Source organism: Chelon labrosus (genome assembly GCF_963514085.1).
Source record: "Chelon labrosus genome assembly, chromosome: 12".
In the NCBI taxonomy this organism is placed as follows: Eukaryota; Metazoa; Chordata; class Actinopteri; order Mugiliformes; family Mugilidae; genus Chelon; species Chelon labrosus.
In genome coordinates this window covers 18752235-18767123 of record NC_140345.1, presented here as the reverse complement: position 1 = coordinate 18767123, position 14889 = coordinate 18752235, and the positions used below count along the sequence as shown (strand labels likewise).

Sequence of the window (14889 nt, the reverse complement as noted above, 5' to 3'; positions counted from 1 at the left end):
TGGACTGTACAATTGCTGAAGCCATCTGTATGACGTACTGTGGTGAGACAAGATAAATGGTCCGTTAAGAGGGATCTCCATTCACTTAGTGTTGAGAAATTGGGTATTTTCAACACTAACTTAAAGGTTCAGTAAGAAGAGTCATTTGGTAGGAATGTAATGTAATAATGTTTTCAATTACTGTTTTTTCTTTACTTGAGGATGAGGCCTTTATATGCACATAGAAAGTTTGTCTACTTTTACGGAGGCTGCTATGTAGCACTCCAATATTTCTACAGTGGCCTAGATGGTACGTACCAAACATGGACTGTCTAGTGACCACCATAGGTTCTCCTACGCGCTTGTAAGGGGAGACAAGGGTATTCATTAAGTTACACTGCTAGATGCAACTAATTACTATGCACTGGTCCTTTAAATTCAAAATTTCAGTAAATACTATCTACTTGCCATAGATATTGTATACCTGGTGCACTTCACAGATCATTGAACCGGAGTTAACATGAATGATTTTTTGCCTCTTCCCTTACAGGATAATTCTGTTGTTCATCATATGGCTGCAAAAGCCATAGAAAACATCTCCGCAACTGTGTCTGGCCCCACCCATCAACTGGTTACCACAGAGATTGGTTCCGCCCTGTGGTACCTGTTCACCCACTCCACTGTGGAAGCTGTCAGAGTCACAGCCATCTCTGTAAGTCCCAATACCTATACACATGATCATGCATGTGTGTGCAGATATACTACGGTTAACTCAAGCAGATGACATTAACAATAAACATTTTGACTTGTCACAGTAGAGAAACCCAGTGATGGTGATTCCACTTAGAAGAGGTCCTGCCCTTGTACATACTGATTATCTGACATAATTTATTAGGACACTTAGTGAATCTGCTGTGATAAATCAAGAAAGACTGTTGTGAAAAAGTTTCTTTTTGCAAACGTGTTAACTTCCATTACCTACCTCATATCTGGATGGACTACATCACTGTCTATTAATAGAGGCTACATACAACATTTGAGATCCTGAATCACTATCAGACAATAAATGATATACATTTTGTTTTTGTCAATGGCACAGTAGGTGGAATTAAAAACACATCTGTAGATCATTTGTCATTCCATGCCATTGGGTTTTCTGAGTGCTCCAACATCTTAACATCAGGGACTTCAAGAGCAACATGACATTACAGAGGAATGGTATCATAATTCATGAATGACAGACATTACCTCGGCATGTGCATGGATGTTTATCTTTCTGTTTCTTCAGTCTCTTTCAAGGCTAACCCGGCTGGTCCCGGCAGTCTTCTTGGCAGTGATTGACACCTGTGGCCCTGCGGCCATCTTGGAGGGTCTAGGTGCAGCAGGGGCCAGGGTGCAGCAGCACCTACTCACTGCTGTAGCTGCTTCCTTACTCACCTCACGCATCCAAACACACCGCATCACACAGAGCAGGGTAAGTGCACTCTCAAACACATATTCATGACGATATGCAACAATATGTTGCAAAAATGTCTGTAAGACATACTTGATTGTAATTTATCGTAATTTAATATTTGACAGGAGATTTGAGTGAGGAATGTCTCCAATGAGGTGGTTTTCACACAGTGACCAGGAAATGAAAACACTACTACAACTACACAATAACATGAAGAACAAACAAAACTCCTCTCAGATTGTTAACGTCTTGACATTATCACCTCTCTCTCTCTCCATCCCGTTAGGGTGTCTCTTTTTCTCCCCTCCTCACAGTTCATGAACTGGTGCTGAACTGTGCATGAACTAATTTGTCAGGAATTACTTATTTAATTTTTCATAAGACAGCACATCTAGTGTGTATGTGATGTGCTAATCTTGGTAAGGCAGAGGGGCTGAAATTGATTTGAAGGTTTTTAACTTGGAGTCTAGCATTGGTAATTGACTCTGAAACTGAATTTATTTGCATTGAGCATTTCCAATTTAACACCAGAATACAAACTTAGTACTTCAACTCTGCTCTAATTATACACTGATATGCATTCACCCCTCAAACCCCCTTCTCTCTCCCCCCACTCTTTCTCCCCTGGCACAAAGACAGACAGTCCAAGAGTTTGTTTACACAGAACTCTGTCTGTTAGAGAGTGTGTGTGAGTGTGAGTGTGTGTGTGTGTGTGAGTGTGCACAAGCGCAAACGCTAATTTGTTGAGTGTGTCAGTATCTGGGCTAATTGGCTGGATGAACATGCTGCAGCCTTCTACTTCAGCAAAGCATTATGGGTAGTGGGGAGGGACTTATCAGCTAGGCACACACTACTGAGCTTTGAAATTAATTAACTTGGTGTGTAGCTTCATAAACACACATGCTCATACATGCTGGTACATTAGCACACACACACACACACACACACACACACATTCAGTAGTGTATGGTGCTGGTGATAATGATAATGGTAATGAATGTTGGTCAGTCAATTTTTTTTCCAACCAGTTACTGCTGCTGAGTGAAGGACTGTCTCAAGAAGCTGTAGGCATACAAGCTTGTGTGTGTGTGTGTGTCTGTGTGTGTGTGTGTATGATAAAGTGGAGTCTGAGCTGATTAAGTTTCAGTCTGTTTGTTAATGCATTTTCTGAAAATGATACGTACCTTTCAATACCTGAAGGAAACTGTTCATTGGAACAATTTATTTCTGTTTGGGTTTATAAGCTCAACTTGTAGCATTATTTACATTTTTCTCCTCATACTCTCAATCAGTCGACGTAGCTGGGATGTGAACGCTTTAAATCAGAATGTGTTGCTTTGCAATTTTATTAGTGTGTTATATAAGCTGCCTTATTGACTATACCTGAATTTCAAAACATAATGCTTTGGACTGCAGAGCAGCAGAAACATTCACGGTCAGTCTCAGATGTTCACTCTTTTTTTATTTGTGCGTTTGTAGGATTTGGTGTTGAAGGTGCTGCGCTGTCTAGAGAGTCCGTCTACAGTAACAAGAGCCAAAGCATTGCTACTACTACTGCTACTGATACAAGACAACACACACACTCTGCTTTACTGCTGTCAACAAAGGTAAACAATGTCTACCATTAATCGTTAAACCTTTTCATTAAAACATACTGTATTTGGACACGAAATCTGTGAATGAAGGAACCATTCCAAACTCTTAACTTTTACGTAAAAATACTATTCACTATTCATCACAAAGGTAAGATTAGGTTTAGGTAAGATAGATAGTGTTGATCATGACTCAACTTTAGTGGCTTGCGCTAACGTAATTGGAAATGCAGCTGTAATATTTATCTGCAAAAGATTGCTTCGGTTTGAAACGTATGAAATGTACGTTGTTTAATTTCATAGATTTCATAAAATTCAACTGGTAAAATCTTTTTGTTGGAAAGCATTGTTGCCATTTTTGTGCTTAGCATCTGCTACAGAGAGTCTTCACTGGACGAACCAGGTAGGGACACAGAGGCAACTCCCAGGAACTGGCAATCAGACAAAACCCATCGGCTGTCTTCTCGTTTTGACCTCAAATGGCACTGGGCCCTTTATTGAAATACTTGTGCACAGCAGTTGTGCTGCGTCCATTTTATTAGGTCTCTGGTTACACTTGTAACATTCAGGTTTGGGCCTCAAGACTTAAGACATGTTTATTGATCCCACGTATGGGAAATTACCTTGTCACAGTAGCGCGGGAATTTGGTGAAAAATATTTACAAAACAATGACGACTTTGACTTCGACAGGGGAAAAAACAGAAGTACTAATTTGAAAAATATATACAAAAAATAACAACACTTCAAAAAATATATAGAGAAATATAAAGACATTCTGTATACAGTGTGGCGGTGAAATAAACTTTACAAATGAATAATTGCTAAAACTTTAAAAAAAACTATAAGATGGTGAGGTAGTGGTTCGTGCAAAAAGGCACTGCAAAAAAAGCAGATTTATTTGTGCAAAAAGACTCAGGCTGGTGTTGTACAGCCTGATGGCAGCTGGAATGAAGTCTAATTTTTAGCACACATGGTAGCTGGAAAATGCCCATTTGTTGCTGCTTTTTTATGATTATATGAAAACTGACTGAATCTCATGAAGAAAGGATGTTGCAACTTTGATTTATAAATTTGTCAAATATTTTCAAATGTACGGTATTGCAACACAGTAATAACGCGGGGATCGTGCTTGATGGTGATGTGTCTCTCTTTACTTACCACATTCCACTGTACTCCCTCCTACTGTTGAGCTGCACTGAGATTTAAACCAGTGAAGCTCACTCTTAACTCCACTCAGTCTGTCAGACCACTGGCTAATTAGTTCCTCTGGAATGTAGTTACTCGTGTTCACACACAGACTGAACTGTCAGAGAACAAACAAGTAACATTTGTGAATTCCAATTTAGGGTGGGATTTCCTTTTAATTATTCAGCTTTCAGTGTGAGACTGTGTTCTCTTACTCAGCCACAAATAGCTTCTCCCTCTTCTGTGTACACTGTGGTGGGGGAAATCCAAATTTGTGCTTTTTTTCTGACATGTAATAACATTTACCTAGAATACATATATATATATATATATATGCGTAGAAACACAGCTGCTCTATCTAGTTCAGTTGCAGGATAGTATTTTATACAACCTATGGCTCTAGAGAGTGATTCCATGTGGATTTACTGATTTCTAGGTAGGGAAGATGGAAAAATTTGTCAGAAAATAGAGAATGTGCCTGAAAGTTGAAGATCGTGTTCACTATTAAGACTGTCGTTCGTTATCTGTAACCGCTTGTTCTCTGAAGGGTCGTGGTATGGCTTGGTGAGCGGTGGGGTAGTTAGATTCACACTCAAATGCACACCGGTCAGTTTAGAATCACTAATTAACCCAATGATCATGTCTTTGTGGGAGGAAGCTGCAGTACCCAGGAACAGGGAGAACATACAAACCCATACAAACTCCACACACAGGGGGCAGATCACAGGGACAGGTCCTGAGACAATACGTTGACCGTACAACTGTACTGCCACGCAACAGCTGAAAAATATGTGATATTTACCTGTATTCGCTTTATGGAGCATTCTTAGAAAAGCTTTTGATTTGACAGAACCTAAGTTTGACATTCAACCGACTCGGTCTGGACCTGCTGTAGAGTTAACCCAACTGATGTTCAATTCATTAAATAATTAAACAAGCAAATCTTGCCAAACATACTTTTGAGTAGTGATTTATCTGGAATCAGAGGTTTTAAATTCTGATGCAAACCCTTCTCGAAACACTCTTCAACATTATGTGCTATCTAAAGCAGACAGCGTTCAGAAGGGAGGTTTCCTTCATGAAAATGCTGCCCGGGGTTGTTGGCGGTGCAGTTGTACTCTGTGTAACCTTTGTGTTAACTAGCACAGCAGCCGTGGGAACGACAGTATAAATGTATGTACCCAGGACAATTAGTTTCTGTTGCTGTATGTTGAAACTTGACTGGAACTTCAAATGGTTCATTAACTGGTTGTCCCGTGTTTCACCCTACACTATGCTGTGACTGTATAATTATATATAGTACAGTATATACATGCAGCCAGTTCCCCTGGTAATATATAACCAGTTGGTATCTGTATAAAAAAAGATGCTCCTGACATATGGATCCTTATAGCTGACTCTCTTCCTTCTCTTCCTCCCTCCTCGTTTTCACCCGGTTTATATTCTCTGACATTTTAAACATGAACTGCCACATGAACTTTTCAATAACAAAGAAATGTGAAGGTTATTTGGAGCCAGGTTTCTTGACACAGCCCCCATGTGTTTGTACATGTGTTTACTTACTGTAGATAAAGAGCTAATCTTTATTACTTGCATGTAAAAGAACCACATAACCTCTCTGAGGCAGCCTCAGAAGACTTCAGTATAAATGTTATTCATTTTTAAATACTCTTCCACTAAATTATTATTTATATGATGAAATATTTAATGTGTTTTTTTGTATTTTACACTATTTTACTATTCACTATAGTACATGACAATTACATGGGCACTGAGTGTGTAGTGTGTTCCAGACTAACATAAGAATCCTCAAAGATGTCATTATGCATAATAGAATTTATTAGGCACAATAATACGCTCACATACTGACTGGCTTTGTGAGTGTAGCATTGATGGCCTACAATGCAGTGCACAAAGGAAACAAATGAGCTAGTCTCATCTGGACATAATTAAAATACATGATTGGAATTGGTGCTCCAATCAGAAACATCTTGGAAAGGAAAAATAATTTGACTGTGGTGGAGACTAAAATAGTATTTTAATCTAAAATGAAGTATAACAAAAATGTTTGACTGTCATCAGCAAATGTCTTTTGTCGTGCGTTGTGTTCTGGTATGAAAAAATTGCTTTAACAATAAAGAATATAGATTTAATAGACAACACCTGCTGAACTTGAACACAGAACAGAAATAGTCAGTGATTGAAAACGGAAATGAAGGACCGTGGTTGTCTCATTTAGGAGCTTTCTGATTGGACCATTCTTAGACGTCCTGATGCCAGAATATCAACCTCTTTTTACACATGATCCCAAAACAATATTAAGTTGTTTTTATTTCTCACTTTCCCTTCTGTTATGTCGTTCTCTCTCTCTCTCTCTCTCAGACACATATAGAGCAACACTCTTCATATCTCTCCGCTCACTTGCTCTCCTTGTGTTAACCGAGTTAGAGCTGTCAGATATGACCTGCTTGTCTCTCTCCCACTGAGCACTCTGCATGATTCAACCACACACACATACGCACATCTTTGTCTCAACCCTGCTCTCAACCAGTCAAGTTGTGTTTAATTAGCTCCTTAGTAACACACACACACACACACACACACACCGCGGGCTACTTGCAGGCCGGTTGTGTGTGAGTACTTTGTGAGTCTCCCACAGTGACTGACAGAGAGGTGACAAGTTTGTCTGTCTTAATTTAGCAGTCTGCAAAAAAGACTGCAAGAGAGGAGGCCCAGACAGTTGGCTGGTCCAAATAGTCTGGAATATCTCAAAACTTACTGGATTGTAGAGGCTCATCCTCTCACTGAGCTAACTGGATAAAATCACAACACAAACAGCATCACACTAGCAACAAATGAGATTCACACCAATAAAAGCCAGGGGTATCTTCATAAGGACAGTTAAGATGTCAAAGAAAAAAAGGTGGCTTTAGGAACATCAGGAGATGGGGACAATCTCATTGTTAGTGGCAAACTATTCGACAAGTTGAGGACTGAAAATGTTGGATCACTTTTGGTCTTCAAGTTTGTGCGTGATCTGCAGATGTGAGGGGTCAGGATGTGGAGTAAGGACTGGGCAGTTCAGAAATATAGCATAGTGCTAGTCTATGCAGTGCTTTAAAAACAAATGGAAGAATCTTAAAATTAATTCTGTACTTGACTGGTAACCAGTGAAGAATTCCCACTAAAGAGGAGGTGTGATCTCTCTTCTTGGTTACAGTGAGACATCTCGCTGCTGCATTTTTAACCAACTGACTGACTGATTCATACAGAGAGAGAACTGCAATAGTCGAGGAAATAAAATCAGGACAGGTCTAAAACATAACACAGCTACACACAGTTATTGTTTAATTCAGATAGTTGGGTGCGTTAACGTTTTACATGACTGCTCACTTCAGGGACTCCTTCAAAAATCAACAGACCAAACTTCTGTATCTGGAACTTCAATGGTACCAACTAGACTGGGATTGGTTGTGATCATTACGACCACTTGAGACACCCATTGATTAAACTATTTAGAAATAAATAAAGATCATTTGTAATTTGCGTGTTGTTCTCAGCGGCCAGGCTCAAGGTTACACTAGAAGTTAATTAAAATATTACTTTTGTTTTGTTCAGTTTAAACACATTAACTCTCCTGACATAGACTGGACCATATAATAACTGTGTCTGTGCTGGATTCTAATAACTGTAAATCCTGGATGCTAATCGTGTAACGTTATGAGGAAAAATATTGAATTCAAAATCCCCCGGACCTCCTGCTCCAATGCCAAACTACAGCTTAGAATCAATATTTGTTAACTAAATTGACTTCTCTGAATATTTGCATGTGTCTGCATTCATTTGCACTGTGTGTGTGTGTGCTGATACACATGTGTGGGTGTGTTTGTGTGTCAGTAATGAATATCAGTTAGTGGTGCTAACCTTTCCTCTCTGCTCTGGAATTTGTGAATAGTATATTATTGATTAATAATGTTCAATAGATGTTGCCAATCTGTCTGTCTCTCTCCTGGACAATCTCTGCGCTCTTTACTTTTATGCATCTCCTCAAAATTTTACAGCAGAGTGACTGGAATCTTAATGTGTCTTCATCATTTAATGATTTACATGTTGGTGTTTAAGTTCATTCTGCTGAACAACAACGGCTGAAGAGGAACAATCTGTGCCTCTTTGAAACAGATATATCAGCAGTACTAATTAGTTGTTGACATACAATGTATGCATGTCTCTGTTTCTAGACTTGTGATGTATCTGGAGAGAGACCTGCGGAAAGCCACTCCTCTCAGAGAGAACAGCAGCCAGTCAGGACATCTGTCTCAGTGTCTGGATTTACTGATTGCATATCTGAGTGGCACTGCATCAGTGATAATGGGTACACACAGAGAAACACACACCTCTACATCAGCTGGCTGGCTCTGTGCAGTCTGCACGTTCGCAGAAATGTGATACATTTCAGAGTTTTTTATTCTCTTACTAATTTTCAAATGCATATCTTTGTATTTCAGTTCTAGGCTTTATCATGATATAAACAAAATGCTATTAAAAATTTTCAGCAGTACATAACGTGTACTTCCTTCTCATCCCTTCTTGTGTCCCCTTGTCTCCTCTCGTCTCTCTAGAGGACGTCTTATGTGCTCTGAAAGGTGTGATTGGGAGGAGACACCCATCTACTGCTCAGAGTAGACAGCTTAAACAAACTTTGCCTACTATGTCCATCGTGCTAGAACTTCTGTCATCTCAGGTAAACTTGGACCACAGTTTGATTTTAATGTTCTAGCAGCTTTCCCCATCTATTTTAAAAGTCTGTTATTCAGTCATCATATTTTCTTATTCTAACTGAAGCCCAGGGGGTTGAAAGCAAGTTTCATTTGATGCAAAATTAGTAAAACGCCTCTGACTACAGGATGAGTCACCAACACCTTAAAACCATTTTCCTGGCTGTGACAAACTCTAAGACACAATAATTAGTACCTCCCAAACCAACTGTTGGTGACTTACACTGCAAAACATATTATATGAAAACTTAAAAACTGCACATATTCTCCCTAAGACATGGAAATGTGATCGAGGGAAGACATAAATAAGCACAAGGCACATCTGGATCCTTTTATCGCCATCAGGCATGTGATTTGTGACACTGCTCTCTTTATTTCTCTTTACTGTTTTTCTCCTATTTGTTCCATCACCTTGTGTTTTTCTGTGAGAGTTATTCTCTGTCTCCTCACAGGTCTTCAGATGTCAAATTGTAACTGAAGAGTTTCTGTCTCAAATTGGATTGCTGCTGGTAAGTGTTTGGTTAATCCAGAATTACATGCTGTCATGTTCCGACTTTAGTCTTGTCTCCTCAGCAGAGTGGTTGCTTCACAAACTGCAGGAAAAGACAACAAGTCTATTGAATCTAAAACATAATTTCACAAGTCAGATTTCATAGAGACATGCCAACACTAAGCTATCAAGGCAATTATGATGCTATAAGATGTTTCCATTGCAATCCTTACGTATTCTGCAGAGATGCAGATAGAAAGGTAGACCTGAAACACATGCAGTGCAAACTGAACTGAAAGTATTTGGTCTGTTGCTAATATCCTCTTCAAGTTCTGTTATTTACTGTTTATCTTATGTCCAGGTCAGTTGTTGATTTTGTCAAACCAAGTACCTTTGATAAATTTCTTGTTTTTTTTAGCTTCATTATTATCTTACCATCCCCATATTTCACTTCTTTAATCCTCATATATCTTATATAGTGTTTTGTTCATTTGTATTTTTATTTTTCTAAATGTTTCTGGATGTAAACCTACCGGAATTAAAGCTGAGACTTTGCACTTGTGGTATCCAACGTTTTATATGTATTATTTTAAGTGCTGCAGTTTGTTTGTAAGCTGCATCTAATTTCTACCATTTGTCTTTCTGTCAGAACTATATTGCCTCTGTAGAGTCCAGTGAAACTAACCTGGCCAGTGCTGTAGGTGAGTGATTGTATTAGTGACGACAATGTTTACACATGTTCCTTGATGACCTGCCAATACTTTACTATAGTATTCATGTTCACTTCATTTTTCAGGTGATTAACTTTGTATTTTTTCTTCAATTCACTGCTTTATCATTTTGTTCATCCTCCCACGCTGTCTGATTGTTTTGTGTAAGTCTGAAAAGCGTTTCTACAATAAGATTTTACAATTGCTCAAATGCCACGATTTTAACCGTAATCAATTGGCAGGCTCACAGAGTGATTCAGTGCTGGTCGTGTTGTTGTACAGCTTCTGTTTAGGACATGACTCAGCAGTACTGAATAACGTTTGATGTTCCATTAGGTGCAGCAATATGTGACGAGTTGATTAGAACAGCGCTGTCCATTGCAGAGATCCTGAGTCAGCACCATGCTCTCATCGCTCCATTTCATAGTGCTGTAAGTACGCATACAAGCAAGTATACGCATCTGACTTCCTGTCTGATCCGCTGTCATCTATCTTATACTGGCTGGCTGTCTATCCGGTGTAGTGTCTGACTGGCTCCCTGTCTGTCTGTCAGACTGACCGACTGTCTGCTGAGAGTTTACTAAAGCGATATAGGACAGGTACATTGTGATAATTCAGCAAATGTCAGTATATTACCTCTGACAGGACTTTGGAGACAACCTGTCATCATGCTGATGTTATGTTATGCTTCTTCTGCTGTCAGATGCTCAACATAGATCTTTTGTTTCCTCTATTGTCATATAGAAAATTGATTTCACATAGTTGCCCCTGGTATTAGGTTCAGTATGATCCTTCCAGTCCACTAAACATGTCTCTTAGACATGAGTGGACAGAGGGTCAACTTGTGGACTATTAAACAAGACACTAATCAAGTATTGAACCAGCAGAGCCTCATCAGATCTGTGAGTGTGTGTGTGTATAGGTGGATGTGCATGGGATCGGACGATGAGATTGTGTTTAATGACTATTGACACATGGAAGTGGAGAGCAGCAGGAAGCAGACAGGATGGAGGGAGAGAAAGGAAAAGATGAGGAGTAGAAGAAAGGAGCAAAGAAGAGGCTTGCTGCTACCGCTAGTCAATAACGCAGGAAGACACTTTAATTACCCCCAGCCAGCTCAGATTAACTTTTATTGCCCGCTGGACAAGGACAAGTTGGTTTACGTCTCTGAATCCTTGTCACGATTTGAGCAAAGGTTGCAGCAACTTTCTCCTCTTTCTTTGTCAAAACAAGCAACGTTGATTCAGTAGAATTTGTTAAATTTGTCTTTAGCTTATCTTAAAGTTCAACGTTTCTGCCGTGTACACATTATTTGTAAAGACCAAGTTGTGATAGAGAGGAATTCAATTTAAGTTTCCTCCATAATTTAATTTGTCGCTGCATTTACATGGGCAGTGTAGTCGTTTTCTTTCACTAATCAGCCGAGCAAAAGCCTAATCAGAATAACAATGCCTCACGTAACTACCTCAATCTGAACAGACTGAACTGGTCAGGAAGGAAATATCAGTTTGATTGAAAAGGAAGGTGTTTTGACCTCCTGCAACAGGCTCTCAACAAAGAAGTCTAAGAAACAACGAACTGAACCTGATGGCTAGTCAAAATAACAAATAGAAGAGGTGCCACTCAGTCCCAAAAAGGATCTCGTGTCTCCCCTCTAACCCCATACATAAAAACTAAACCCTAATCAAAAAAAAAAAAGAAGAATGACCAGACAAATCGGCAAATGAAAACCCATGACAAAAAACACAGCTCCTCCTGCAGTGGCTGGAAGAAGAAGATGAGACATCAAGAGAGAGACAAGGTTCCTCCCCCTATTTATTGTCTCCTACTGATTAAGCTGGATCAGCTTCACCTGAGGGAGACAACACAAGAAACCATGAGTTATATCTTCCTCTGCTTCTCAAGGCCAGCAGGGGGAGAGAATTGGAGCCTGTAACAGATGGTGTAAACATTTGACAATCAGTCTAATAACCATGTCAGCACTTGACTGGATTGTTTTTCCTTGGCTGCAATAAATACATGGTTTCTGTCCATGTTTGTACATGACATGATGAGTAACAGGTGTTTGAAAAGAGTCTGAATTGTAGGAGGCACCATCTCCGTCATCTTCATCTATTGAATGAATTTAGTGTTGTTAGTGAAGTTGGGAAACACAACTACTTCTGTTATAATTTCTGCAGATTCAATGCACCACAGCAGAATGATTAACCATTTTATTTAGTGTCCATGAAAACAGCTAAGTTAGAATCAGTAAAATTATAATTACCGGTGAAACATATTTCAAACATAGATGAAATAATGAATTTACTAATAATGTTATCACTGTTTTTATTGAGTTTCATTTTACATTTTACAGTTGTAGTGATGCACCACTGGGTGATAGGCGGTGGGGGTAACGAGAGCCAAAATGGAAAAATTGGGCCAAGAAAGGATTTCAGAAACTGAAGGGCCATGCTACCCATAATTTCAAGTTCAGAGAGAATGCTCCCTCCTCCCACACACTCACACACTCCATCCAGTCTTTTGATGGCTGTGATATTAATACACAGACCATTAAGTGGTGGACAACATCCTTTGTAGTTTTCTTTTCTCTGGCTTTCAATGTAATGACCTCACACACACTCACTCAGCATTAGTGTTGTTTCTATGGTAATATTAGTAATCATGCAAATTCATGCATTACAGATTCATACCTAAATAAGGGCTTTGACAGTTGCGGAAGTACGTACGCGTGTGTGTGTGTGTGTGTTCGTTTTTGTTTGTGGGTGTTTGATCAAAGAATTCATTCAACAGTGCATTTCCATAGTAATTTGATGCTCTGTGACAGTGGTCTGTGTTGTTGAGGCTCACAATATTAATACAGCGCAGTGTCTGCTATTCAGCCGACTCTAAAAATGTTTCCTGTTTTCAGATTTGCTGTGTGATAATAACTAATAATAATACACGTTTTTCCTCAAATAACAGACCGTATGACAGAACTGAACTAATAATTTTTCTGCAGATTTGCTGTTGGTCTATTTTCTAGACGCCAATTTTGGTCTGCGCATTCTGTCACATTCTGTTATTACTTCACCAGAGAAGCTAATAACACTTTGTACAGAGTTTTGTATGCGAGGACAAATATAACAAGTAATGAATAACGTTTTTTGTCTTTTAATGTCTCTTGAAGGTCGTGGATGCCATCCTGCCACCTCTGACAACACTGGCTTTCAGCAAAAATGGTACGAGTGCTGGGTCAGTTTTAAGGGAAGAGTGAAAGAGACAGAGATGTGGGAAGAAAAGCTAATGCCAGTCAGCAAGGAAGCAATGTAAATGGATAGATAGATCTATTTTTTTTTTGATCTAGTGTATATTGGAAAACACTATACTCTTTGGGCCCTCAGTGAGCCATGTTTGTGGGTCTCCACATGAGAGAGCCACTTGTCAGGGTGAAGGTGTTAGTGTTCTTGGTTTTCCGTTTTGTTGTGTTTCCTTGTTACCTGTTATCCTGTCATGTTATGTTATATTGGTCTAAAGAAAATTGTAACCTTGAGTCCTCCACTTAGCCCATGGCTGTTTCTAAGCATGGGGGTATTCCAGCATTTATATATGTGCTTTATAAAGTCATATGCAGTGTAACATTCAACTGTTGTATTGTGTGTTTGACATTTTTGATCAGTTTAATTCAGGTTTGTTGCACAGTTTTATTCACCATTGCAGGTAACTAACCATCAGTAAAGTCCATATACTGATGAAGTCATGACATGTCATTGAGCATGTTTTTCCATTATAATCTAAAGCTATGCAGTATCCTAAAGTTTTCAGTCATTTCAAAAATCAAAAATTTTGTCTTTTTTTTAGCCAATATGTGTAGGACCAAAGACTTTTTAGTACACAAACACACAGGTTGGAAGTGTTTGAATCACTCCCTCGTTTAAATACTCTCTTCCTCTTTTCCTCTTGTGTGTGTGTGTGTGTATGTGTGTGTGTGCGTGTACTACAGTGGAGTGGTCTGTGTTTGTTTTGAGGGTGTTGTCTGAACTCAGTCTAGTCCTGCTGGTCCAGGATGGAGATGATGGCTGTGAGGAAACTAAAGAGAGGACAGAGAAAGGAGGATGGGCCACAGAAGGAAGAGAGGATGGAAGCTCATGTAGTCCAGTCTTATCACTCATCTCAAAATCTCTGCTTTCAAGGTTGGTCTGGCTCCTTCTGCGTATCAGCCTCACAGCGTATCTCCAGAAAAGTGTTACTGGCTCTTTAAATAGCTTTTTTAATATCAATACAACATAAGCAGAATAATGACATGGTGGCCCCCACCTGTCAATCACCTAAGCTTTTTTAGAAGTGAATAAATAGAGAAATTGGATATAGAGACCAAAACCCTTTCTATGTATCAGGCTATAAACATGTATTCTATTGTAGATTTGGGCATTTTAACAGGAGGGGCTCAATGGAGCTCAATGTTTCTTAGGTTGCTAAGCAAGTCTTTGACTTATGTAGGCGTGTTAGTAAATACTAGCTTTACATAGACACAATATTCGAACCAAAAGAGCTTGAATCCTGTTGCTGCTAGATCAAAAATAGACTAAAGCCTCCTTCTAGTCCAGTGACAACAGGTGGTTCAGAGCTGAGGTTTATGTGCAAAGACCATGATTTCCTCCAGTGAAAACAGGGATATCCAACCATCCAAAACTTACAAATTGCGAGGGAATTTCCTACGCA

General features: G+C 39.3%; 1 protein-coding gene across 1 annotated transcript in view; it reads left to right on the top strand.

Moving 5' to 3' along the window:
• Positions 1-14889, top strand: part of ulk4 (unc-51 like kinase 4) — a gene marked incomplete at its 5' end in the record, with an annotated part of 64958 nt that overhangs the window by 22140 nt on the left and 27929 nt on the right. Inside the window, 10 exons of the mRNA XM_084557517.1 lie at positions 530-691; positions 1268-1453; positions 2915-3042; positions 8452-8585; positions 8833-8954; positions 9441-9497; positions 10128-10179; positions 10525-10619; positions 13358-13409; positions 14171-14360. Coding sequence (XP_084413643.1) covers positions 530-691; positions 1268-1453; positions 2915-3042; positions 8452-8585; positions 8833-8954; positions 9441-9497; positions 10128-10179; positions 10525-10619; positions 13358-13409; positions 14171-14360 — 1178 coding nt within the window. The remainder of the gene's footprint in view (positions 1-529; positions 692-1267; positions 1454-2914; positions 3043-8451; positions 8586-8832; positions 8955-9440; positions 9498-10127; positions 10180-10524; positions 10620-13357; positions 13410-14170; positions 14361-14889) is intronic.